The sequence below is a fragment of the Rhineura floridana genome, chromosome 3 (genome assembly GCF_030035675.1).
Source record: "Rhineura floridana isolate rRhiFlo1 chromosome 3, rRhiFlo1.hap2, whole genome shotgun sequence".
Lineage (NCBI taxonomy): Eukaryota > Metazoa > Chordata > Lepidosauria > Squamata > Rhineuridae > Rhineura > Rhineura floridana.
This window is the reverse complement of record NC_084482.1, coordinates 55,398,541-55,423,804: the sequence shown is the minus strand read 5'-3', so window position 1 is coordinate 55,423,804 and position 25,264 is coordinate 55,398,541. Positions and strand designations below refer to the sequence as shown.

General features: G+C 44.8%; 2 protein-coding genes across 4 annotated transcripts; one reads left to right on the top strand and one right to left on the bottom strand.

Moving 5' to 3' along the window:
• Positions 1-12,461: 12,461 nt before the first annotated feature.
• Positions 12,462-18,667, top strand: SYNGR2 (synaptogyrin 2). The gene is made up of 4 exons (XM_061615875.1): positions 12,462-12,661; positions 15,117-15,354; positions 16,812-16,951; positions 17,417-18,667. Exons 1-4 carry the CDS (start codon positions 12,557-12,559, stop codon positions 17,612-17,614), a joined length of 681 nt encoding a protein of 226 aa, XP_061471859.1. The 5' UTR covers positions 12,462-12,556; the 3' UTR covers positions 17,615-18,667.
• TK1 (thymidine kinase 1) lies at positions 17,836-25,201 on the bottom strand. 3 transcript variants are annotated; one of them, XM_061615876.1, is made up of 7 exons: positions 25,072-25,201; positions 24,384-24,415; positions 23,491-23,604; positions 23,091-23,184; positions 20,482-20,571; positions 20,272-20,391; positions 17,836-20,135 (listed from the first exon to the last, which is right to left on the bottom strand). In XM_061615876.1, exons 1-7 carry the CDS (start codon positions 25,135-25,137, stop codon positions 19,947-19,949), a joined length of 705 nt encoding a protein of 234 aa, XP_061471860.1. In that variant the 5' UTR covers positions 25,138-25,201; the 3' UTR covers positions 17,836-19,946. The 3 variants fall into 3 exon arrangements, with proteins under 3 accessions (XP_061471860.1, XP_061471861.1, XP_061471863.1); XM_061615877.1 differs by lacking the exon at positions 25,072-25,201 and adding an exon at positions 24,738-24,906; XM_061615879.1 differs by lacking the exon at positions 20,482-20,571.
• Positions 25,202-25,264: the final 63 nt, after the last annotated feature.

The following is a 25,264-nucleotide window of genomic DNA, read 5'->3' as shown; positions in this document are numbered from 1 at the left end:
AATCAGCTTTCCTGAAGTCCAGCATGCGCGTATGGCTACTCTCAGCTTTTGCTTCTGTTAAAATCAAGAATTCAAGTACGGTGTGGTCACTTTCCCCCAGAGTTCCCGTAACTGCCACTTCATCCACTAAATCATCTCTATTGGTTAGAATCAAGTCAAGGATAGCTGATCCTCTGGTTGCTTCCTCCACTTTCTGTAGGAGAAAGTTATCTCCAACACAAGTCAGAAATTTCTTGGAAGGGCCGTGTTTGGCAGAATTTGTCTCCCAACAGATATCAGGGTAATTGAAGCCCCCTATTACTACTACATCATGCCTCCTCGAAACATTGGAAATTTGCTTTTCAAAAGTTACATTCTCATCTTCTCCTTGATTGGGTGGTCGGTAATAGACTCCAAGCACCACATTCCTTTTATTACTTGCCTCATTAATTTTAATCCAGATACTCTTGGTGGAGGTACCAAGCTCATCTTCCTGTATTTCTGTGCAGGGATATATATTTTTAACATATAGCGTGACTCCACCTCCCTTTTTATTCCTTCTGTTCTTTTTGAACAAATTATATCCTTCAATTGCTGTATTCCAGTCATGGGAGTCATCCCACCAAGTTTCAGTTATACCTATCAAGTCGTAATTGCCCTCCTGTATTAAGAGTTCAAGTTCGTCCTGCTTGTTTTCCATGCTCTGTGCATTAGTATACAGACATAGAAGACCATGTGATTTATGGCTTGGCTTCCTTACTACATTTTTCTGAGGACTGTTACTGGGCCCTATTAGAGCCGGTCTCTCTGGTCCCGTTACTGTGCACCAGCCTTCACCAGTCGTTGCCACCAAGTTTACATCTCCCTCCCCCTTAGGATTCAGTTTAAAGCCCTTCTGATTAACTTCTCCATGCTGTGGCCAAACACATTCTTCCAGTCCTTGTAAGATGCAACCCATCACTTGCCAGCAGTCCATCTTCCAGGAAGCATAGCCCGTGGTCCCAGAATCCAAATCTCTCACGTTGGCACCACCTTCATAGCTATTCATCCACACGGAGTATTTTTCTTTCCCTTTCTACTCCTCTTCTAAGTACTGGAAGGATGGATGAAAAAACTATCTGGGCCCCAAAGTCCTTGAGTTTCCTTCTTGGAGCTTCAAAGTCTGATGTGATTTCTTCATAGCTCTGTTGGGCAGTATCATTTGTTCCCACATGGATGAAGAGAAAGGGATACATGTCAGTGGGCTTGTTGAGTGATGGCAACCCTTCCGTCACATCTCTAATCCGTCCTCCTGGTAGACGGCATACCTGGTGAGTCTATGGATCTTCTTGGCATAATTGGGTTTTGATCCCATGCAGTAGGGAGTCTCCCACTACTAGTACTCTTCTCTTCTTGTTGTTGGGTGTAGTTTCATTGTCCCTGCTTGAATGAGCTTCAGCTTCTTGCTCGTCGCATGGGCTCTCCTGTAATTCTTCCACCACAGGCTGTCCTCCAGTCTCATCCTCGAGTGGTTGAAAGTGGTTCCATAGTTCCACTGGTAAAGGGTGTCTTCTAGCTCTTCTGCTCCTAACTGTCACCCTTTCCCATGGAGTTTCCTCCACTTAATTGTTCCTCTCCAAAGCAGTCTCCTCTTCTGCTACCACATGCTGTTGCTCTTCCACCTCCACTTTTCTTTGCTGCTGTTGTTCCAGCGTTCTGTCTAAGAACTCTTCATCTTCTCTTATAGTCCTCAGTGTGGCCACCTGCCATTCCAGGCCTCCCACTTTTTCTTCCAACAGTGCCATGAGCCACTTGTTGCACGTGTACACCATGTTGTTCTCAGGCAAGAAAACAAACATGGCACACACCTTGCAGGTCACAACCACTGGAGTATCCTTCCCATTCATACCCTCTTCTACCTTTTGTTTCTTTCTGACTACTTGTTTTGAAATGGCCTGTGCTTTGTCCTGTCCTACTTCAGGGTAAACTTGAGAGTCCCACTGGTATGCGGTGCGCTGTACAAGGAGAATTGGTAATTAGGGACCTCCCCCTTAACCTCCACTGTAGAACTCCTGCTCTCCCTGTTCACTCGCTCTGTTCGCTCGCTCTCTGAAAGCTGGCTTGCTTATATGTCCTCACCTGTAGACCAACTGAGACAGATGCCTCTGCTCTGCTCTGTTAGGAGTCAGGAAGCAGAATGATCAGATAGCAGAGGTGGCCAGGGGGGCTTTAGCTCAGTTTTGGCTCTTGCGCCCACTGTGGCTCTATCATGGATGCTCAGATCTGACCACCCTCACTCATGCCCTAGTCACCTCATGTTTGGGTTACTGTAAGACACTCTATGCGGGGCTGCCTTTGAAGACTGCTCGAATGCTTCAGCTGGTTCAAATGCAGCTGCCAGGATGTTAACTAGAAAGAGCTGCTTTGAGCACATTACACCTGCATGAATACTTGCAACAGAGCCTCTGTTGTGGCTCCTAGACTATGGAATGCCCTCCCGTGTGAAATAAGACCATCCCCCTCTTTTCCCATTTTTAGATGGCTGTTGAAGATCCATCTTTTTATGCAAGCATTTGGTTAAATGTATACCCTTTATGCCATTATACTGATGTTTTTAAGGATTTGAAGGATTTGTTTATGTATGTATTTTATGTATGTTTTTGTATTTTTGAATGTCTGTATGGTTTTATTTATGCTGAGTATTTTAATGCTGTGTATTTTTAAATCTATGTCATCTGCCTTGGGACCTGCATTCTGGGTGAGAGGCGGATAACAAAAACAAATGTATTATTATTAATTAGGGCAGCTGAGCCCAGTTCTGGTGGACATTTTAGCAGGGAGTGTCTCTGGGATTACCTTTTTGTGGCTTGCTGATCTTCCTGTGCCAAAGTAAGGATGGTAATGAAAGGGCCTGATACATTTCAGAACTGATATGACAAGGGGGGTGGTGTTTTTGGGAGTCCTGAGTAGGTACAGAAGGTCAGAAAGCAGTAAAAAGTACGGGAGATTGTCTATTGAAATCTCCTTTCTCACTAGGATATTTTCATTGATTAGCTTCAGTAAAAGCTACTCAAATGACAGTCCTTCTGACACTTTACCAGCTCTTCCCTGGATTATTGTTTTCTTAGGCACATGAAGGCACTACAGAAATGTTTGCGGGTCTATTTTTGTTGGTTGGAGTCTGAGACACCCCCCCCATAGTTCAATTAAAAAATTAAAAATGTAGAAGTGAGAATATGCCAAAGCAAATGCAAACTATCACATGTATGGCACATGTAGAGAGGCAGTGAGGCTTGATTTATATGTGATGTGGGCCACTTTCCCGTATAAACATCCTGTGTTGCCTCCATCACATTTTAATGCACTTACCATGCACATCAGCCCATATGCATGTAATGTTAGCATCACAGCGGTATGCTTCTCCCCAAGTCAGTGACAGCTGGCATGCCAATACTGCATTTGTTTGGGCCAATGGTAAAGGCATTGGGAAGTGTGATGGGAGGCACACAGATGGTGCATGCAGTAAGTGCATTGAATATCTGTGATAGATGCTGCATGGTATGCTCTTTAACTGTGGTACATATCATATATAAATTTTGTAAGTAGCACTGTCCTCTCTGTCTTCTCTATGTACGAAAGAAGAGAGAGTGGATTTCACATTCAAAGATTTTGCCCTTGCACTGGTCTGTAATTCAGCTAACTGCCACTCCTATGCTGATTACTCATTCCTTCAGCGCTGCAAAAAACTATCTGCTCCAGGCCCATTTAGTGCAAACATTTGTTAGGAACTGGTCTCAAGGAATGGAAGGGTTCTCGGGTATCATATATGCATTTACAATATTTGATAGAAAGAAATGCAGCTGCTACGCTGGGCTCCTCTGGGAGAATGTCAGGATATAAATTCAGTAAATAATAATAAACTGGTGCAGGTAATTTGGAGTATGGCACTCTTTTGTATCAAATTCACTAGCTGCTGGTTCATTTCCAGGCACAATTTTCTGGTTATCTCTTTAAAAGCCCTAAAAGTCACTTCGCTCAGCATCTAAGGCCCTCCTCCGGATACCAACCCATCGAGAAGCCAGGAGGACAGTTACTCAATCTAGGGCCTTTTCTGTAGTGGCCCCCGAACTGTGGAACAGCCTCCCCGAAGAAGTACGCCTGGCGCCTACGCTTCTATCTTTTCGGCGCCAGGTTAAAACCTGGCTGTGCTCCCAGGCATTTTAAGCATTTATGTTATAATTTTATATATTTTTTTCTTTTCTTTTGTTGCTGCTTGTGTTCATTGTTTGTTGGCTGATTTTATTGTGATATCTTGTATTTTAACCGTTTTGTACACCGCCCAGAGAGCCACTTGCTATGGGCGGTCTATAAATGAAACAAATAAAATAATAAATAAATAAATAAAAATAACAGGTTTGAGATCGGGATATTTTAAGGACCTCTTTTTTATGATTCTCCCCATCCACTGCAGTCAGCAGGGAAGGCCCTTCTGTATGTCCCACCATCACCATTTGAGGCATAGGGGAAAGGGCCTTCTCTATGGCAGTCATAATGTGAGGCTCCCTGCCCCCAAACCTTTGTCTCACCCCTTCCTTGAAAGGCATTTGAAAGATCTTTTTGTTTAGGTAGGCTTCTACTTAGTTTTCTTTATCTCCCTCTGGCATTTTCAGGTGGGACAGAAACCTTGGAATTAACAAACAAACAAATGGGTCATGGCTCTGCAGACAAGTCATCAGTGCTGAGAGTTGATCAGCATTTTCATCCCTTCTTCAGGGCAAGAAGAAAAAGTGTGACTATTGCTGTCTCCATTGTTGCTTTTGGACAAAGTTGTGAGAAATGGGATTTTCTGGGTGTTTCCCCTTAATTGCACCAAAGCTCATCCCATTCACACCCCTTCTTTCTTTCTGCCAAGGAATTCATGTTGACTTCTCAGTTCTCCATCAGACTTCTATTGTTTCGGCTCAGGGATTCTAAATTTCTGATTTTTCATGTTCATCGTCCATCTTATTTAAAAAATAAATATGCATCATCCTTTGCAGAGCAATGCTCACTGCTGGATTTTTACATGCATCTATTCCAGTTTTAGTTTTGTTTATGGTGCAAAAAGGTACTGCCTAATCATAATAAAGCCTTCCTGTGCTCTGGGAGTATTTTTTGTGAGACTTTATAGCATGGCCCCAACACTCTGCAATAGGGATCCTACTACCCCACTTAAAGGTGCAAACTTGGAGTCTTCCCACCATCTAAACTAAGCAGTGATATATCAGAGAAGTTCAAAACAATTTAAAAGTTTTATTAAGTTACTACAACAAACAGACAAAAGAAAAAGCAACACATACAAAGCTATTGGCCTCTTAGCTTGCAAGCATGGGAGATCTCTAATTGCCTCAAGTCTAGGGCTGAGGGTCTGGTTTCTCCTGCTGCTTCTCTTCTGTGCTTACTCTCTAGATATTAGACTATAGCTTTTAAAAATATATTTTTGTTAAATTTCCAAAAAAGGACTACTGCAGGTTATATTAACTTGTACATGCTTTTCTCAAGTAAACAACTGAACATAAAATATAAATGTATGCAGTGTGGTTCTTTGAAAATGTAAAGTTATAAAATATATTCATTGGAGAACATTATTCATATTGTAAGCCTCTTGCTGACATAAACATCCTTCTCATATGTACATAACCTCTCCACATAGTCTCATGCATACATGGAGGACGAATGGTCCCTTCTTTCTTGTTAACAAAATTGATGAAAGGAGACCATATTTTCTCAAACTTATCATTTTGTGTTAGACCACAACCCACCTTTCTATACTGAGTCAAGTGTTCTGATAAGGCGATCTCCCACACTCTTTCTAACCAGCCCGAGTGTGAGGGACCCGTAGGATCCCTCCAATGCCTCCCTATTGCGGGCTGCAGTAAACAGTAATCAGTGATTTACCTTAGGATTCAGATTGCTTCCCAGTGATATCAGCGCCAAGGACAGGTCTTTAACCACATTCTGAAGTGTCATTTGGGATACTTCAGTGAAGATACATGTCCAAAACTTGGACACCACCCCACAATTCCACCATAAATGCATTAATGTTCCTTTTTCACTGCAACCCTTCCAACGTAATGGTGACACTTGACCTGTAATGTGAGAGACTCTGGGGTCCCGTGCCATCTTAATAAGGTTTTGATTACTGCCTCTTGTATATGAGCAGATGTAGTTTTCAAGAGGGGAGATGGCCACAGATTATTCCATTTGGTTTCTTCTATTCAGATATTTAAGTCATCTTCCCAAGCCTGATGAAAGGTATCAGCGTTTCCCATTTTATCATCATCTAGTATCTTATATATAAAAGAGGCTGATCCTTTCAATACAATGTTTGAGGGTGCAGTGGTGCTTGAATAAAGTGAGGGAGCGAGGAAATGCCCCACCCCTTAATAGCTTTTTTGTAAAGTCATGACCTATAGAATGCTAAACTTGGGGTGTTTCTCTAAATTTCTTTCCTCTCATTGGTGGTGACTTCTCAACCATTTTCTTGCCCTAGTGTCCCAGATGAGAACATATTACTTAATCTCACTGTCCCAACACAGTACATGTGCATTTCCATTTTGCTCCGCAGTTCTGTCTTTAATCTAGACATTTGTCAGGCTGTGCTTATATCTTAAAGTAAGCATATTACTGATGAAATCTGTAACTTAAGCTACTTAAACCCTTGGTTCAATTTTAGCTCAAGTGTTCCCCAAAGATTCTCTGTGTGCTAAACGTGACACTTCCACTTAATTCTGTATGCTTTCTGTACACTTTCGTTGTTGGAACTATGTAACACGAGCTACATAGTCTCATAATTCTATGTCCCCATAATTCTGACTCCCCTTGATTTTCTCTATAATTAATCATAAAACGATTTATTAGCTAGATATGTAAATATGTGCCTATTATTCTAGTGCTACACTCTGACCACTCTTTCCATTCTATGGACTCATCTCTGAGTCACGGCTTCAATTCATTCTGAATTCTGATGTTGAAGAACCAAGTGCCTAATTTCTTAGATTGCTGGCATGGAACAAGATTTATTGGAAGCAATATATATAAGGCTGAAGTTGATTCCCAGTTCCTTATTCTCAGTTCTTGAGAATAAGTAACTGGAAATAATTTGCACAAAGCTGCATGAGGGGTATGAATTAAGAATTCAGGTTTTTGTGCCTTTGTACCCCAAAATAAAATCTGGCCTTCTTCAAATCTTCTCTGTGACCAAGAGATTCTCCCCTTCAAGATACACAAGAATCCTCTGTGGTTAAAAGGGTTGTCTGTTGTGCAAAGGGGCTTTAACATTATTGGAGGGGGGATAGCTAATAGCAGAAGATGCTGTAAAGATGAGAGTATGGTAGTTCAGGAAGGGACTGGAAGAAGCAGTGGATTTGGGAGAGTGTTTAAGTGCCAGCAGCAGTTTGAGAGAATGAGATAGGGATGCTGTTCCAAGAAAAAGCAGAAAGGGGGTAAAATAAACCAGTTCAGGCTAGGGAAAATTAGATGGGGAATATGGGGAAAGAATTAAAGAGCTTTGGAAAGCAAGAAGAAATTAGCACAAAAACTTAAGATGATTAAAGGACAGGAGCTAGCAGAACAAGATGGGTAAGGGACTGTTATGATGCATTGTTACTGGAATTTAAAATCTCAGACAGGAAATCACAACACCTGGAGATAGCACATGATGCTATTGGCTCTCAGCATGGAATAGAAACTGACCATAGAGCACATGCTAACAGAGGAACATAGGAAGCTACCTATTAAGTCAGACTAAGGGGTCCAACTAGCTCAGTATTGTCTACTACTGACTGGCAGCAGCAGCTCTCCAGCATTTCATGCAGGGGACATTCCCAGCCCTGGCTGATGATGGGGACTGAACCTGCATGCAAAGATACGCTCAGCTACACAGCTCTTCTCCATTAAGGAAGGCACCATGGCTAAACCACAGAGCCATATGAGAAGATGTGTTCAATGGTTTCAGTTCTGCAAAATTATCATAACTGAGGTCTAAAGCATGGTGCATCAGTTAAACCAGTTAAAACTTATTGAACCTAAGTTCATCAACAGGATATTATTATTGGATTGTATTCAACTAACTTGTTGCACTAGTGGAAGGCAGTGCAAAGATTTCCACTAGAGCAAAGGGACCTCTCCCCCTCTTCTCCTCCTGCACCTTCCCCAAATCTGCTCCAGAGCATCGGTAGAACAGCACATGGTGGGGGAAGGAGAAGGGAGATTGTTCTATCGGGCAAGCAGAAATGCTTATGCTGATGGAACTATCTCCTGTCTTTAGTGCTATGCTGAATACAACCCATTATGATGAAATGTATTACCCACCCTTAACCAGCAGGTCCCAGGGCAGGTTACAACTGTTTAAAAATCGGTATTAAAAACAGTGTAAACAAATTAGTCATAGGAATAGGGTGGGTCCTGAAAACACATTTCAGGTGTTAAAGGCCAAGGTAAAGAGGTCTTCAGTGTCTTCAGCCTTCGCCAAAATATAATTCGCCATATAGTGAAGGTAACAGACACACCTCCGTGGGGAGGGAATTCCACAACTTAGGGGCTGCCACAGAAAATGCCTTTTCCAGGGCCACCACCCCCCCCAACTCCTGAGGGCAGTGGAACTTACCAAGAGGTAGATCTTAAAACCAGAGAGGGTCTGTAAGGAAGGGGGGCAGTCGCTCAGACAATTGGGGCCAGGCAGAGCAATCCTACTGCTGCGGAGCTGGCAGAAGGGGTCCTGGCAGCCACGTGCAGGAGCTGGCTAGGAAGCGCTGGCTCCGGCAAGCAGGCCTCCCGGGGAATAAGTGCTCCTTGTAGGTCACAATGGGGCGTTTTAAAAATGATTTTACTCTGCTAGCCTTTTGATTGGTGGAGTTTGAAGGGGGATCGAGACCCAGGGGAGGGGTCTGGATGCAAGGAGGATCTCGTGCAAGTCCCCCTCCCGTAGCTCTGCCCCCACACCTCCGGAATGCCCTGTTTTCAGACCTTCCGCCAGGCCTCTGTCCACTGGGCTGGCCATCCCCGGCAGACCCCTGGCAGCGCTGGAAGACTCTTGGCAGAGCCCCATTGCCACTGCAGTGGAGTGCTTCTGCCGGCAGAGCCCGGTGGTGCCTGGAGCCTCCCGGCATCACTGGCGATCTGTGGCATCCAACTCACTCCACTTGGCGGAAAGATTAGTTGGATTGCACCATAAGCCAACCTTTCCCAACCAGTGTGCCTCGAGATGTTGTTGGACCACAATTCCCATCTTTCTTGACCATTGGCAATGCTGGCTGAGGCTGATAGGAGTTGTGGTCCAACAACATCTCGAGGCACACTGGTTGGGAAAGGCTGCCCTAAGTAATTTAGGGCTTTACGCACTAGTGTGAGCACCTTTCAAATTCTAGGGAATGCAGTTTATTTCTACTTAGAAATGTGCCATCAGAGAGGCAGGGAAATGTGCCTAACTGAGTTTAGCATCCTGTCATTGCTTATGCCACACTGAACACACTTTTGCCCAGGGGCCCCTTTTATTTTGAAGGAATAGCAGTTGCATGGGGCATGGTCCAATTCTTGATCATGGCAACATGCAGGTTTCCTCCAAACAAGTTCCAGATCAGAGCTCCTGCAGCTGTTTTTCCTTCAAAATTTATTCATTTATTTATTTTAAAATATTTCTATCCCGCCCTTCTACCCTTTAATAGGGCACTCAGGGCGGCTTACAAAAATAAAATCAAACACGTACATAATAAAATTGTAAACAGTAAAATCACAAAGACATTAAAATAAATTAAAATACAATTAAAATACATAAAGTACAATATATATATACAGTAGGGCCCCGCTTTACGGCGCTTCGCTTTACGGCGCTTCACTAATGCGGCAGTCTCAATTAGATGCAATTAGACTAAAGCCCCACTCATATGGCGCTTGTTCCGCTTTTACGGCATCGCGCGCCATTCTATTCAATGAGTTCTGCTTTTCAGCGGTTTTTGCTTTTCAGAGGGGGTCCGGAACATAACCCGCCGTATGAGTGGGGCCCTACTGTACACACACACACACACACACACACACACACACACACACACACACACACACACACACAGAGGGAGTGGTACTAAACGGACTACAAAGGTAAAATTTAACATAGAAGGCATAAAATAAGTGTCAGGCTCTATCTTCAGTCCCTCCCAAAGGCTCTCCCGAACAAGATCATTTTCAGAAGTCTCTGGAAAACCAACAGGGAGGGAACAGAGTGGACTTCTTGGAGTAAGATATTCCAAAGCTTGGGGGTCACTAAGAACCCCTCCACCCTCAGATCATCTTCTTCCTGCCCTGAACAGAACACAACATCAAGTATGTGTCCTGCCACATGTGTTGGTCCACATGATATTAGAGACAGCCCCATGGTTGTCATGGCAGCCATGAAGTCCTGAGCTGGACCTGTGAGTCTAACTCGGCATGTATGTTGAAGTCACTCAGAACCATCAACCTGGGGAACTGCAACACCAACACCGAGACTACCAGCTCAGGGAGGGAGACTGTTGGGCAGCAGGGTGGACAGTACACCAACAGAATCCCCACTCTGTCTCCCTGAACCAACGCCAGGCACACACACTCAAAGCTGGAGGTGTTAGGGACAGGGTACCTGACAGGGGAGATAAGATTCCCTGCAGACAATTGCAACCCCACCTCCTCACCCCCTGGATCTAGGCTGCTGGAGTGCCACAAAACCTGGTGGGCAGAGCTGGGAAAGTTCTACTCCACTCTGATCATTTAGCCAGGTTTCGGTAATGCAAGCAAGGTCAGTGCATTCGTCCAGGATTAAGTCCTGAATTAAAGTGGTTTTATTAGTCACTGACCTTGCATTCAGCAGCAGGACAGTAAGATCCAGGGAGTTCCCAGCATAGCTACCAGTGTCCCAAGGGTTGGAAGGGGGGCTAGAAGGGATGCAACCACGAAGATGTCTTACATCCCCTGTAACGGCCAGTCTGCCTCCCACCACTATTATGTCCCCTGCCCAGTATTACCCCAATGGCATGCCCCCCGACTACTCCTACCCTGGCACATGTTAAAAGAAGCCTGACACTGGGGGGAGGGAAGCCTTGGCTAGAGGTGGCTCTTATGAAGGGGAGCTCTCTTCCCCATCCTCTGGCAGTTGTCTTCTCCCTTGTTAGCCCCAACTGGCTTCAGCTGGCACCCAGGCCTTGCAGGGGGTAGCAGTTGACACCTGAGGAAGCCTGCAGATGGGGTTTTGCAGGAGGCCACAGCAAATAAGTGGCCAGCTTAAGCACACTTTTAAAAAAGAGTGTTTAATACAAAATAAATGGGGTGTTGTGTTTTCACTAATGATCTGGCAATAAAGGATCATTTCCCCCCAGAAACTAAGATCTATCAGATAATCAAGATCTATAAACTCATGTGCAGAGTATCTGCAAACCTCCTGAAGCGCCTTGTGATTCTGATTTGCACAGAATGCCTGTACTGGCCACCACAGCAGAGATTATATTATATTGACCTAGATAGAATGCAGGAGAAATATTCATTATCTGAAATCAAGGAATCCAGCAAGATGCTCATCACTTCCTAGGGTTTTCCAGCTGTTGACTATGATAGGATTAAGGCAGAGGTCAGGAACCTTTTTCAGCCCAAGTGATATTCCCTTCTGGGGGCCATATGTCAGTGATGGACAGGTCCTGAGGCAAAAGTGGCCAGAGCAATGAAGATAAATTTTACCTGTGCTGAGTAGGCTAATTTCTACACACACATCTCTCTGTGCCCCCATCCAGGCAAGCAGGTGGCATTATCAGAGTTGAAGGGCCCATTCCAGCCACTCAAGGAGGTTGCAATGAAGGATGTAGCCTGGGCAATGGGACGGCGACTGGGAAGAGACCAGAGGCCAGAGAGGTCTGGCGGGCAGCTTTTGGCCTCTGGGCCTGACAGTCTCCAGTTTTGCATTAAAGGTCGCATCTTAGTTTCAAGTGAATGTAAAACTGAAACAGTGCATTACAGTCAGCGCAGAAGAAATAGAATATGAAGCTGCTTCAAAGTCCACATTCACATCATACATTTATTCCAATACTATTCCACTTTAAATGATCATCATTTCTCCCAAAGAATCATGGTAAGTAGTTTGTGAAGGGGGGCTAAGAAATGTTAGGAAGCTCCTACAGTATTCTCTTCAGAGAGCTACAATTCCCTGAGCAGTTTAAGGATCAATCCCTCTTCCCAGGGAACTCTGAAAAGTTTAGTTCTATGAGAGAAACAGGGTTCTCCTAACAACTCTCAGCACCCATCACAAACTACACTTACCAGGATTCTTTGGGAGAAGCCATGATTATTTAAAGTGGAATAGTAGTGGAATAAATGTACAGCGTGAATGCGGCCAGAGACCCCGCATAAGACAAGAAGCCCCGTCTGTCCGTGCACAACAAAGGCAACCCCCCGGACGTCTCTTGTCTGGAGTCTGATCTGGTCCGATCTCCTCCCTGGGGGCGGAGTGGAGGGGCGGGGCTTGTGGACCTGCAAACACAAGTTTGGGCGAGGCGGGCACTGCAAGTTCCGGATCGGGAGAGTGGCAGAAAACGGTGTCAGCGCCATGGAAAGCGGTGGAGGTGCCTACGGAGCGGCCAAGGCAGGTGGCACGTTTGACCCGTGGCGCTTCTTGCAACAGCCGCAGGTCATTGTGCGCATTCTGAGTGCGGTGAGTGGCGGGGCGCGACTGGGACAGAGTGAAGAAGCATGAAAAGTAGGCTTTAACTTCCCGGAGTCCGTCCCTCTCCTTTTCTCCCCCCGCCCCCGTCGTGAAATAAGTGTGCCCACGCACCCTGCGCTTGCTTCTGAAGAGGATGGACTGGCTCGGGTGCTGCTAGTTAGTTCAGGTGTGGCTGGAGTAGCTGAGGTGGGACCATTTGATTGGAGGGGTGTCTGGTTACGCTTAGGCTCCTGGGCCGTGTCTATCACCACCTAGGAGGGGAAGTAGTTGAGGCGGAGCGGAGCAATGCAATGTCATGCCACGCCGTTGGAAATGGAGACACCTGCTGGAGGCAATTCAAACCACCACCGCCCCGCGTCCCTCCCTGCCTGGGTGGCGATGACTTGATCAGGGCCCAGCCTGGGCGGCTGCTTGGGAAAAGTCTCTGCTTGTTGTTCCACTTCTGAAAAATACACGCGGCGAAGTCCTCTGGAAAGCATCCTGATGAGGCTGACCTCTCTACTCTCGCCCCCTGAGGCTGCAGACTCGGGGTTCCGGCACGCGTCTCCTGTGCTGCGTCTCGCCTTTCTCACTTCGCCCAAACTTGCCCTGGCCCGGGTGAGCCAAGCATGTGAAAGCCGGAGCCACTTCTGATTCTCCCTGATTCGATTTCTGTGACGGAGGGATTTGCTCCCTTGCACTTGCTCAGGATTGGGCAATTCTGCTGCATAAAGTCCACCGCTTTGCATTAAGGGTTGTTTGAGGAGAAAGCAGCCTGGTCATATGGTTGTCAGCTGATGGGCCTTAAGCGAAGAGGGGATAGAGGCGGCTGGTTTCCTTGCCTTTTTACCAGCTTGATGATCTGCATGTGAGGATGATCAAGGCTTCACGCTTAGGTTTGTTGTGCCATCTGGGAGCTCTCTTCTGTATAGGGGCCATTTGTAGCTCTAGCCTAGGGAAACTTCTCAAATCTATGGGAACTTTGCGTGATAGTGAAGAAAATGGAAACTGCTTAGGAAGCAGGCAGTAACCCAGTTTTCCGGTTGCACAGCTGGTTCATCCAGGATGCAGACTGAGGGAAAGCTACTCTTCAAGGCCTGTGGTTTTCAGCTGGTATTCCAGGGGCATCTTCCAGAGGTGCTGTGAAAATCTGTAAATAATGACACTCATTATTTATCAAGGACAATCTATAAAGTATTACCAGCCTTTTTTTTTTTACTGGGAGGGAGCAGGGACGGAGGGCGAGCTGGAGATATTTGGGAAATCATGAGATGTTAATAGGTATTCCTCAAGCAAAAATGGTTGGAGGGCACTGCTCTAGTCACAGTAGGTTACACATCTATTCATTTCTCTCGCACACACACATGTGTGCCATGTTCTGCTTGCTGCATTTGAAAGCCATGCACTTGAGGGATGAACTTCAAGTGTGTTTGGTTATTGATCTGTGGCAAGGGCTGTCATTTTGTGTTCCAGCAGTTTTAAAATTAAATCTGGCGAGAAACTGTTAAAAAAAATAAAAATTCTTGGGCGTATGGAGGAGAAATTTGTATAGGGAATGGCCAGTTAGGCAGAGGAGGAATTAGACTGAAGTAGCGGGTGGCTGAGAGCAGCTTGTTTCCAGCGAGAAGAAAAGTACAGCTTTAAAATTAAATGGGGAGGTGAAGAGATCTGTCTGAACCTTGAAGTGGCTTTGTCTGAGAGGCCCTGCTTGAAAAGTCAAGGAGGAAGGCTCTGCAGCCATTTGGGTCGTTCTCTTTTTGGGATGGGCATATTTACAGTGCCATGTTCAACTAACATGTCAAGTCAGTACAAGAATTTCCTCTTGTGCCATGGGGCTTCTCCCCTGTGTGTGCCCCACATCCTCTCCTAATATAATCTGGAGGGTTGAGGGAGCCCTTAGAACAGATTTAGGGGCCAGGAGGGGGGAAGTTCCATTGCACAAGCAGAAAACCTTGCACTGACAGGACTGTGAGTTAGTGCCACATTAGATACAGCCCATGGAGTCTCAAATAGAACTCCCCATCCTACTCGGCCCAGTATCTAGCAACCAGCTATAATTACTGCTTCTCTCTTCCATTGTGTGAGGCCAAATCTATTCAGGCCTCTGTTGATTGTTCTGAATGAGTGCCATGCAGCTATCAGCTGTGCACAAAGAAGCAAGGTTGAGATCTTGCAGGAGTAATGTTTTATGCAGATATTGGGTTGTAGGATTTGGTGTTCCCAGAGCATGGTAAGAAAGCACATGATGCCACTACCTTGCACAAGGTAAGCAGGTCTGAGTCTGATAAGTAGATGGATAAGTGAACATCTGGAAACCACATGTACACTGCCTTAGGTTCCATGATGGAAGAAAAGTAGTATGTAAATGTAAATAAATAAATTCATGGTTGATTTGTGCCTTAACTGAATCCTCTAATTACTCTGGAAGGTGCTAGCCTTGTATGTCTTCTCATTTGTTTGGCAGATATTTGCACTCATAGTATTCTCCTGTATCATTGGTGAGGGCTACACCAACAAGCATACGTCAGACGACCTCTACTGCATCTTTAACCACAGTGAGGGTGCCTGTCATTATGGCATCAGCATTGGTGTGATTGCCTTTCTAGCCTGTGTATTCTTCTTGACAGCTGATATCTACTTCCCACAGATCAGCAATGCCACTGACCGCAAGTACCTCGTTATGGCTGATCTGGGCTTCTCAGGTATTTGTTACTGGGTGGCATGACCTGAAGCAAATTCCTGGGGAGAAGGGCAAGGCTCCATTCATGTTATTTGGCTCTTCTCCCCACCCCCTTTCAAGAGTTGGACAATGCCGTCTCTTGTTTTGCTCTCAGTGTGATGTGAGTTTGGAACAGCTCAGCTCTCCTGGCATGTTGCCTGCTAAGGCTTGCTTTGTGTCAGTGAAAGTGCCTTCCAGGGGAGATGGCCTGTATTCCCCAAAACACTGGGACACTACATTCCTGGTAAAGAGTGGTGCTGGGCAAGGAGGAGAGGCAACAGTACTGGGGTCTTTTGTTCCCTGACATAAACATAGTGTGCCTTAATACCTTGAACAAAATGTCAGCAGTTGCTTTAAGGAGGCTGCTAGATCATGATAAGTTGATTTTGAGAAATAGGGAAGAATGGCCTCCCATTTCAAGCCTGGGCCCAGATTAACTACTAGGCAAAACTTGATCCACATATAACCCTGTGACTGTTGCAGTGTGCTTATTCTGCTCAGTCTTCAGGCTGTCGGTATTTTTTGAGAAAGGTTCAAGTGTATAGCTAGCACCAACCCCACTTTTTTTTTAAAAAAATGACTTTTGCAGTTTGGAAAGTGATGGGGGAGCGCATGTGGGATGAACAAATGACTAAGACGAAGATGTGAAAACACCCCACAAGCAAATCAGGATAATGCTCATTATATTACTGCCCCCCAACACATCGTAAATGAATGCTCAATAAAGATTGGACATAGTCTAACCACCTTTTAAGCTTTTGTGGAAGCAAATCAGGATGGATGCTCAATAAACAAGGTGTCTGGAGGAGCCCTAAGAAGTTTCTAACTGCTGCTTGTGCTCTGGCAAATACTTTCCCTCACTACATGATAAAATAACAGTCATCGTCTCAACTAGTAGAAGGAGCAGGAGGGGACTCTCTACTGCAGCCTCCCCAGCCCGCTGTCCTCCAGATATTTTGGACTATTTCTGGCCATGGGCCATGCTAGATGGGGTTAGTGAGAGATGCTCCAACGTATCTGGAGGGCATTAGGTTGGGAAAAACTGCTCTGCTGTAGCATCAGCTGAGGGGTGCCTGTGCTGAATGCCTCCCTGTGCTTCTGTTCAATTTGGAAAGATTGGCAGACTAGCACTTGGGCCAAAAGAATAGAAACCCAATGTCATATCCAATACTGCACAAGCAGATTTCCACTGTTTCCTCTCCTTCCTCGGCATGCCCCCAAAATCTGTTCCCAAAGGTCTCCCAACTCTGGAGCTGATTTTTGAGGGTGCACAGGGAGCTGGGGGAGGAGAGACGTTCTACTGCATGCACATAAATCTGTTGTGCTAGTGGAGCTGCAGCATTGGATACAGCCCCTAGGATAGGGTTTAACATAGGCCTTCATATCCTATTAAGCCATCCAGTCTCTTCCTGTTGCTAAATATCCCTTTTCTCTGTGCAGCTCTCTGGACCTTTCTGTGGTTTATCGGGTTCTGTGTGTTGACAAACCAATGGGCATCAATGGTGTCTGAAGATGTAACTACTGGAGCCGATTCTGCTCGTGCTTCAATTGCCTTCAGCTTCTTTTCCATTTTCTCATGGGTGAGTGTGGGTTTCTCTCTCTCTCTCTGAAGTAAACCCAAGGCTGACCAGTCAGCTTAGAGGCTGGGTAGTCTACAGACTGTGAGACCTGAATTGAGGACTGGGTATGGAACTGATGGCTAGTATTACCAAGTCTGTTAGTGAGCTCAAAACAGGAAGTCAACAATTCAGATCTCACCTCTGGCATTGCAGTATCTCACAAGGTAGCCATAGCACTTCCTTGGCCCTTCATCTGAAATACAGGATTAATAATAACCTTCCTTACAGAGTTGTAAAAAATGATTGTTGTATTTGACCCCTTAGGAAGCAGTGACACTGTACATCCATAAGGGACAATAGCGTGATTTGCTAGGTACTTCACCAAGGTGGTACCTCTGCAGGAACTTGCTGCCTCTGCAAAGCAACTCTTTGTGGAGGGACCCTGTTCCTTGTTGGCTGGAGCTAATAACTTGTTTCTCTTCACAGGGGCTCCTGATCACCTTTGCACTTCAGCGCTACCGCATGGGTGTGCAAGATTTTGACCACAGTTATGTTGACCCAGCTCCGGGTCCTGCATCCCCGTACTCCAGTTACCCCAATGTCAGTCATGAGAGCTACCAGCAGCCACCTTTCACTCGCACTGTAGATGACTCTGAGGGCTACCAACCTCCACCTGTGTACTGACTGTTACTAGCACTGTTTAAAGTAGCTCACAGAGATAGCCACATAAGTGCAATTGATTCACTGCTTGGTAGGGGAAAGGCATTTACTGTGAAGAGTAAGAATGCCACAGCTTACTGCATGTGTGTGCACGCGTGTTGGGTTCTGGGGTATTCTTGCTGTTCTGTACCTTTTCTGAAAGCTGCTTCTTGCAGAAAATGCTTTGTTCCATTCAAGGGTGTGAGAGGCTTTCTTTCTGGCCTGTGTGAATTGTAAGGCATAATAGTTGCTGAATCCATGCAGAGGAATTCTTTGTTAGGAGGTGAATAATGTTTCAGCTATCACTGGCTCTAACAGGAGCCAGAGTTTTGCCCAGCAGTGAGGCAAATGTTACTTTGCTTTCTACTATGGGACCCTTGCTGCTGGAGGTCAAGTACTTTTTGCCAGGTGCCATGGTATCCTTTACTCATTTTTGCTGTGCTCCAGGCCCTGAATGGGGCTTAGTTCCCATGGCTCCTATGGTGCTGCCTTTCTAGATTGGGTAACGCAGGTGCAGTGCCTTCTTTATTGCTTTTCAGCTGCTGCTGGATGGACCTGATGCCAAAGCCTAGGCCTAAAGACCATCTCCTTTCTTTGAAAATGTGTATATAATGTGTTAAACTTGCTTATTGTGTTACTGAGAGAAGATGGGTTTTCCTGTGTGCCTTTTCTGTTTCTCTCCCCCAATTCAATCCTGGTTCTAAATGGGAGGAACTTCGATCCTATTCACATAAGATATACCAATAGTGGTCTGCAAGTACTGATGCTGGCAAAAAAAAAGTATTGCCAAGGGCATGGTACCACTCCCTAATCCTCTGTTGGGTGGGAAACCCACTTGCACAAAGCTTACATTGCCAACCTTTCTTGGGCAGGTAACAAGCCTTTCAGGGAAAGCTGTATCTTCATAGGTTGCTGTTTTTCACCTATACCTGTTGTGAGGAAAAAACAGGATACAAGACCACATGGGGAAGCTGTGTGAGGATCTCAAAGTGTTTTAAATCTATATCATGGCAGAAATAAACCTCATCACTCCCACCACTTAGAATGTGTGATAGTTATTATACGCTGTCCCCATGACTTCAGGTGGAGATGTCTCTGTATGAGCCAAGTTCTTTGATAAGGAAGTATCCGGGGCAGAACATGATGTCTGGCTCTAGGGAAGCAGTGGCATAAACTCTTGGCAGCTATAGAAATATCGCAATATAAACCTTTTTATCTCAGCTACTATTTTTAGGCTAGACTTCCTACCTCCTGCTGTTTTGGGTTTTGGCCAGCCAAGCACTCAAGTCAGCTAATTCTGTATCTCCTATTGCAACTCTTAACATGAAGAGTATCTGTGCTATTGGAAAAAGAGGTATTGGCAGTTTCAGTAGCTACTCTACAACAACTTAAGAGCTTCCAAGCAAAAGCAAGTAATCAACACTTCTGATTGAGTGGATTGAGAGCTAGATGTGGCTCCTGCAGTCTGAAAATGTGTAGCCTTTAAAGAAAAATAGTTCTGAACCCTCCCAAAATGATGTAAAAAACTCAGGATAAGGCTAACCAAGACATTCACTATTTTCCAGAATAAATTAGGAAAGTAAAGGCTTGACATAAATGCAAAATTTTACAGCCAAAGCAGCATAGTACTTAAGAAGTGCTTATGGTCTACATCTAGACACATATTAAATCAGTCAAACCCTTCTACAGAAAAGCAGAGGCCCCATAATTTCTTCAGTCCTAGTAATAGTTTTACTAGAAAGCCTCACAGAACAGGCAAAACTATACTATATACCCAAGATGTTACTGGATATTGAATCAGTGCAATACACATAGAATCAAGTGAAATATTATCTTGTTCAGGCGGTCTAGTCTACCTTGTTAGAGTTGAACATCATGTTCCATTGTCAAGTAACATTCTATGCTGAGGAAGGGGGGAAAGATTAAGAAAAAGACTATAAACTGGGTTCAACAAGGACACCAGTGTTTGCTGAAACACTAGGAAAACACTTTATGGTACATATGTTTTAGTTCCACTAGGAAACAGGTTCTACTAATGAATTTAGTGGGCCCCAGAAGAAACTGATTCTACATGATGTTAGGAACTCTTCCTCATAGAGAGGAAGTTAGATAAGAGGTTAGCTGGCAGCTTTTTAGCACAGAACACCTAAAGCTATAGCCTTTTGCAACATGCCCCAGCCGCCTTCTCCCCTTTAAAAGCAGTTCATTCTAGTGCCTTCACTAGTATTGTCCTCTGAGTTGCACAACTTATAACAGTATAACAGCTGGAATAAAGGACAGGACCATTATTTCCAACCAAGAAAAGGGTTCTTCCTTTTCAGTGTGATGGGCTCCAATGCATGATTTGACGAGCAGCCAAAGCCTTTCGGGAAGCAGTAATATCCAGCTGTTTATTTCCTCCTGGTAGGTTCTCCTTGTTGTCAGTTGCTGGCTGCTGTTGTCGTTTTTTGAAGTAGCAGACGCGGCAGACCGAATGGTACTTGTCTGCTCCTCCTATCACTTCCACCTGGACAAGAGGGAAGAAGCTTTCATTACTTTGCAGGTTTTAAAACTAACACTTTCCTGCTGTCCTCCTAGGGCATGTAACACCTCTACTTCACAGGAACCCTTCTAAGGAGAACAAGTACACACTGTAGCCTTACCTCTTTCTCTGCTCCGAGCCTTTTTGTATAGGAGGCTTCACGATAACATTCCATGCAGACAGCATTTAGCTTCACCACACTCTCTGCCAGAGGGACCAGCTGCAAGATGTTCCCAAAGGCCTACAATGAAACAGCCAGATGCAGCACAGGGTTGAAACACACACACACCAACCCACCAGAAGAGGCAATGAAGAATTTAGAGAGACTTACCTTTCTCTGGAAGGTCCCATCAAGAGCTGCCACTATGACAGTCTTCCCTGCATTGGCCATTGCCTCACAGAACTCTACAGTATCTGGAAACTAGATGGAAAGAGGGGGGGAAAACCTTGATGTTCCTCCACAGTACACAAGTCAGTCCTTTTATTGGGAGGAGGCGATGATGCTCTTAGAAGCATTTGCATGGTACTTTTACAGTGAAAGCCTATACCAGGGTAACCAATTCGGTACCCTCCTGATATTGTCTGGTTAGGGATGATAGGAGCTGTAGTCCAAGAACATCTGGAGGGCACTAGATTGGCTGACTCTGGCCTACACATATCTACTCAGAAGTAAGCCTAATTGCATTCAATGGGTCTAACTCCCAGGTAAGTTGTATAGGATTGCACCTTAACCCACTTATGCTTATGGCCAAGGGGTCCAACAGGTCTCATGTTCTCATACTGAAGAATCTAGTGTCTTCCTTGCTGGAAACCTGCAAGCTGCTTCCCCACCTGTTACTGCTAGAAAGGTCTCACCTATGGGGGAAAGGACAATAGGTCAGTGACAGAGCACATGCTTTGCCTGCAGAAGGCTCCAATATCTCTAATTTTTAAAAAAGTGATGAGAAAGTTCTCTCAGCCAGAGATTGGCTGCCAAACAGAGTAGACAATACTATGCTAAATAGACACATAGCTGATGCAGCTCCCTATATTTCTAACCAAGGACAACAGTTGCACAATACATTCAGGACCCTCAACCTACATGCAACCTGTCATTACTCTGGAAGAAACCTCATTATTTGTTACTGGTCTGTAAGGGAACCGACTGATAAAGGCCACTTTCTAGACACAAGTCTCAAGGGGTATCTTTTCATATATTGTAGTCCGAAATGCTCCTCCTCAGATGAATGGTTGTAAAACTGGATGGTCTAAAACAGCCAGTACTCAGGTGAGGTGGGTTAGGGTATTGAGCAGATTAGACTTGGATCAGTCACTCTCTGCAGAAGATCCAAACCTTCCTCAGTTGCTATTTCTGGCAGCAGATAAGGGTGACAGAAGAGCATCGTTTTGTAGGAAATGTATAACACAAATGTTCACACATTTGCTAGTCCATGACCAAAATAAAATTACTAATGTTTACAAGAATTCCTTCAACTGCAGCGTTACCAGCTTGGAAGTTCAAAGTCTATTCAGTTACCAGAGGATCAGAAGCCATGGGGAAGGATCAACAATTTTTGGCTGGGCTTTGTAGGCAAGACAAAAATAGTAACTACCTGCCCCTGCTGGTTTGGCTAAAATGCCTTTCTTGTAGAACACCGAGGTGCAGAGTTTGTCCAGCTGACTGCCACTTGGCTGAGAGTCGCTAGGCTCAATAGCTAAGTCGTGGCCAAGGAAGCCACTGTCTCCCTTCACATCTGGCCAATGCTCAGCTGGAAAGTGTCAGGTGACAAGACTGAACAGTGGAGACAAGGAAATCACCTGCAACTTTTTTCTGCTCTGGAGTACGACATGGGGGTAGTCTGGAAGCCACCTTTGTCCTAATGCCGGATCTGGAGAAAGGACTGCAAAAGTGCCATGTAGCTGTCAGATAGATCCCCACCCATCTCTGCAGTTCCAAGGCTGGAGCTCATCACACTTGCCAGATGGTAGTCAGCAGGTGGAGTGGTGGCTGTATTTAGTCTCTAGGTACATGGTAAGCCTGCCATTACCATCACCTGAATTTCCAAGTAGAAGACAGAGGAGTGGGTTGACCATAGGACAGGGCTTCTCTTGTGCTCTAAGACTACAGACAGTTAACACACAGTAAGCTTTGAAATGGAAATGTTTCTTGCTGATCCATTTCCACCTACTCTCTCTAGATCTGAGATGCATGTGTTTTTTTGTTAGAATCCCCAAGCTCTAATAATGGGATTTACATATACAAAGCAAAAGTGCATCCTCAGGATCTCTATATAGCTAAAGCACAGCTAATTTGTATAATACCTTCCAAAATATGCACTTGTTCTTAGGATGACATGCAATGCCACATCAGGCCAAGCTCCTCTTACACCAGCATTCTTGGCACAACTACCAGCAACCACAGTGTGGTCCACACTAGTAACTGGCCAGTGGATTGTTTACTTTCTCCTCACCCCTGCTCTATACCCCATTATTAAGGTTAAGACTTGCCTCTTTGCTATGGCGTTTTAATATGTAACTCGTTTTAGTTTTAAATTTTGTTGTAATTGTTTTTGATTTCTTGTTTTATATATGTTTATGCTGTATTTATTATGAGATCTGAGATGTTTTGTATTTTTATATTCTGTTGTTCACCGCCCAGAGAGCTAATGCTACTCGGGCGGTATATAAATCTAATAAAATAAATAATAAATAAATTATGTTAATGCCTCTTTTAACCTTTTAACTGTCCAACTGAATGCTTTAACTAATATCCCTAGCACTGTCAAGAAAATAACTTCCAGGGAACCCATTTGCAGCCGCCTGTGTGTTACAGATATGCAGGCTAAGAATAGTTTATAGCAGGAATATTCTAAGAATGAGACCAGGTAACTATGTCATGTTTAACAATTATCTCCCCATGGTGAACACCAAGGGTAGATTAGGGAAAATACAGGAACTTACAAACTGGCCTTCATCAATGCCAATCACAGCAGAGCCGAGGGCCTCTTGATGCACATCCTTGAGACAACAAGCTGACAATGCCTCCATGGTGTTCCTATGTAGAAAGAGAAATGTTTATGATAGCAGGCTTGCTTTGGTTATAAACCTACTCTATGTGGCAGAGAGTTCTGTTTCCAGTTTCAGTGGCACTTGGAGAGCATTCTCAAATCTAGATTACAGCAATGTGAGAGTACCCTTTAAGAAAGGGAAAGTAGTTGCTTGAATCACAAAAGGCCATGCATTAGCAGAGCATTACAGTACCAACAGCTTCAAACAAAAGTTTGAGAAAAATGGTTTGCCTTCTTGGAATTTTCCAAGTGTATACACTGTATAGATCAGCCATGGCATTTTAGTAATTCACCTGTCATGTGTGGAGACTCCATTGACGCAGTAGCGTGTGTCCTTGGCATAGTTGATCAGCAGACATTTGTACTGTGCAATTTGGAACCGACGGACCCGGCGCATAAGTTCAGTACTGCAAAACAAAAATGGAGATATTGAGTGGCAAGCAACATCCAGGAAAGTCTAAATTACTTCTAGCCAGAAATAAACAATTTCTTGTAGTAGAATGGCACATGTGGCTCTACTGTGAATCAAAGCTGCGGCTGCTACATGAAAGATACTGCACAAACACAAGGTTGATTGCTTTGGTCACAAAGCCTCAACATTAATGACAACACTTACAATGTAGAAAACACCCCCCCCAAGCAAAGCTCTGGCAGAGACTTGTGTTTTAAGACACTGACTTTTATTCTAATAACAGAAGTCGGCACTAAAATTTTGGAGGTAAAACAGAACTAAAGAAATAGCAATTATCTCCGTTTCATTCACAAAATCCATTCCCTGCCCTACAGAGCCTTAATTGGCTAGGGCACAACAAGGATTCTTTTGATTATCTGCCCAGTGGCATAACCTGTTCTGATCAGACAACCATTTGCTCTGGTAAGATAACCAACCTTTTTGGGAAAGCAGGCCACAAATCCAAATCATGAAACACCACTACTTTTGAGCTCATTGCAGGGTATGCAGTTCATTACCTCATGCCTTGATACATTTTCACCTCTAGCCTACTGACTAAGGAAGAAGGCAGTACTACAATGGTGGTGAAGAAGGTATAACTTCAGCCCACTGTGCCACTAGTAGGATCTGTTACAGATCAGCTGCCCTGGAGAAAAGAATTTTGGTGTGCCAGGCCCAATATCCAAATTACTAGTGCAAATTATAACATTATTTTCAGATCTTCAGTGTAGATACCTTTTCCCAGAGAACATGGGTCCAAAGATGACCTATAAATGGGGAAGGAAAAAAGAGTTAAGTAGCACCCCTATCAGATATACATGTCGCAAGCTTACTGGCCACAGTTGAAAACGGGATGCTGAACTATACATAGCCAGGATTTATACCAGGAGTAAGGAACTTGTGCTTTAGATGCTATCAGTCTACAATTCCCACCATCTTCAATTTATACATTTCATCTCATCTGTGTGGGGTACACAAACCCTCCCACACTTCTCCTCACTAACGTTCAGAGTTACCACCAATATTGGAGGCAGTATGAGTGTAAGTAAAGAAATGAATCACAAAAAGGGAGAGTGCTATTGTACTCACGTCCTGGTTTGGGCTTCCCATCTACAGCTGCTTGGCCACTGTGAGAAGGAACGCTAGGCTAGATGGGCCTCGGGGTCTGATTCAATAGCGCTCTTCTTAAGTCTCAAACAATCTTTCCTACCCCTAGTTCCCCAGTCCAGGTTGTCACACCATCCAGTTCTCTTATTCTTCCTTCCCAGCACCTCACACAGCCAAAGGCCCTGGAAAGATCACCGAAATGGCCAGACAATCCCTGCTTCCCGCCCCAGCCTCAGAATGATCAGCGAGCCTATTATAATACCTTTCACTCAAAATCATTGAAAGGCTGTCACATAACCCCCCCCCCTTTACATGCCTGTATCTGGCCGCGGGCCTTGATGGGCGACCCTGGTTGCACTCCCGGCATCATCAGACAGTTCATGGCTCCGATTCTTATCACTTGCTGAAGTACTCTTACCTAGACTAGTCTTTTCACTCTTCGCGCCCCGCTCTTGAATTTTATATACCCAGAGCAAACCATTGTCCAATAGGAACGGATCGCGCCGGTC

Bases quoted from the DNA above. Each gene is read 5' to 3' on its own strand.
- SYNGR2 (XM_061615875.1), top strand. From the start codon at position 12,557: ATGGAAAGCGGTGGAGGTGCCTACGGAGCGGCCAAGGCAGGTGGCACG. The intron at 15,355-16,811 runs GTATTTGTTACT...TTCTCTGTGCAG, and splicing joins GGCTGATCTGGGCTTCTCAG to CTCTCTGGACCTTTCTGTGG. The intron at 16,952-17,416 runs GTGAGTGTGGGT...TTCTCTTCACAG, and splicing joins TCTTTTCCATTTTCTCATGG to GGGCTCCTGATCACCTTTGC.
- TK1 (XM_061615876.1), bottom strand. From the start codon at position 25,137: ATGAACTGTCTGATGATGCCGGGAGTGCAACCAGGGTCGCCCATCAAG. The intron at 24,416-25,071 runs GCATGTAAAGGG...CCCCATTTATAG, and splicing joins AGGCCCGCGGCCAGATACAG to GTCATCTTTGGACCCATGTT. The intron at 20,392-20,481 runs GTAAGTCTCTCT...GTTTCATTGTAG, and splicing joins ATGGGACCTTCCAGAGAAAG to GCCTTTGGGAACATCTTGCA.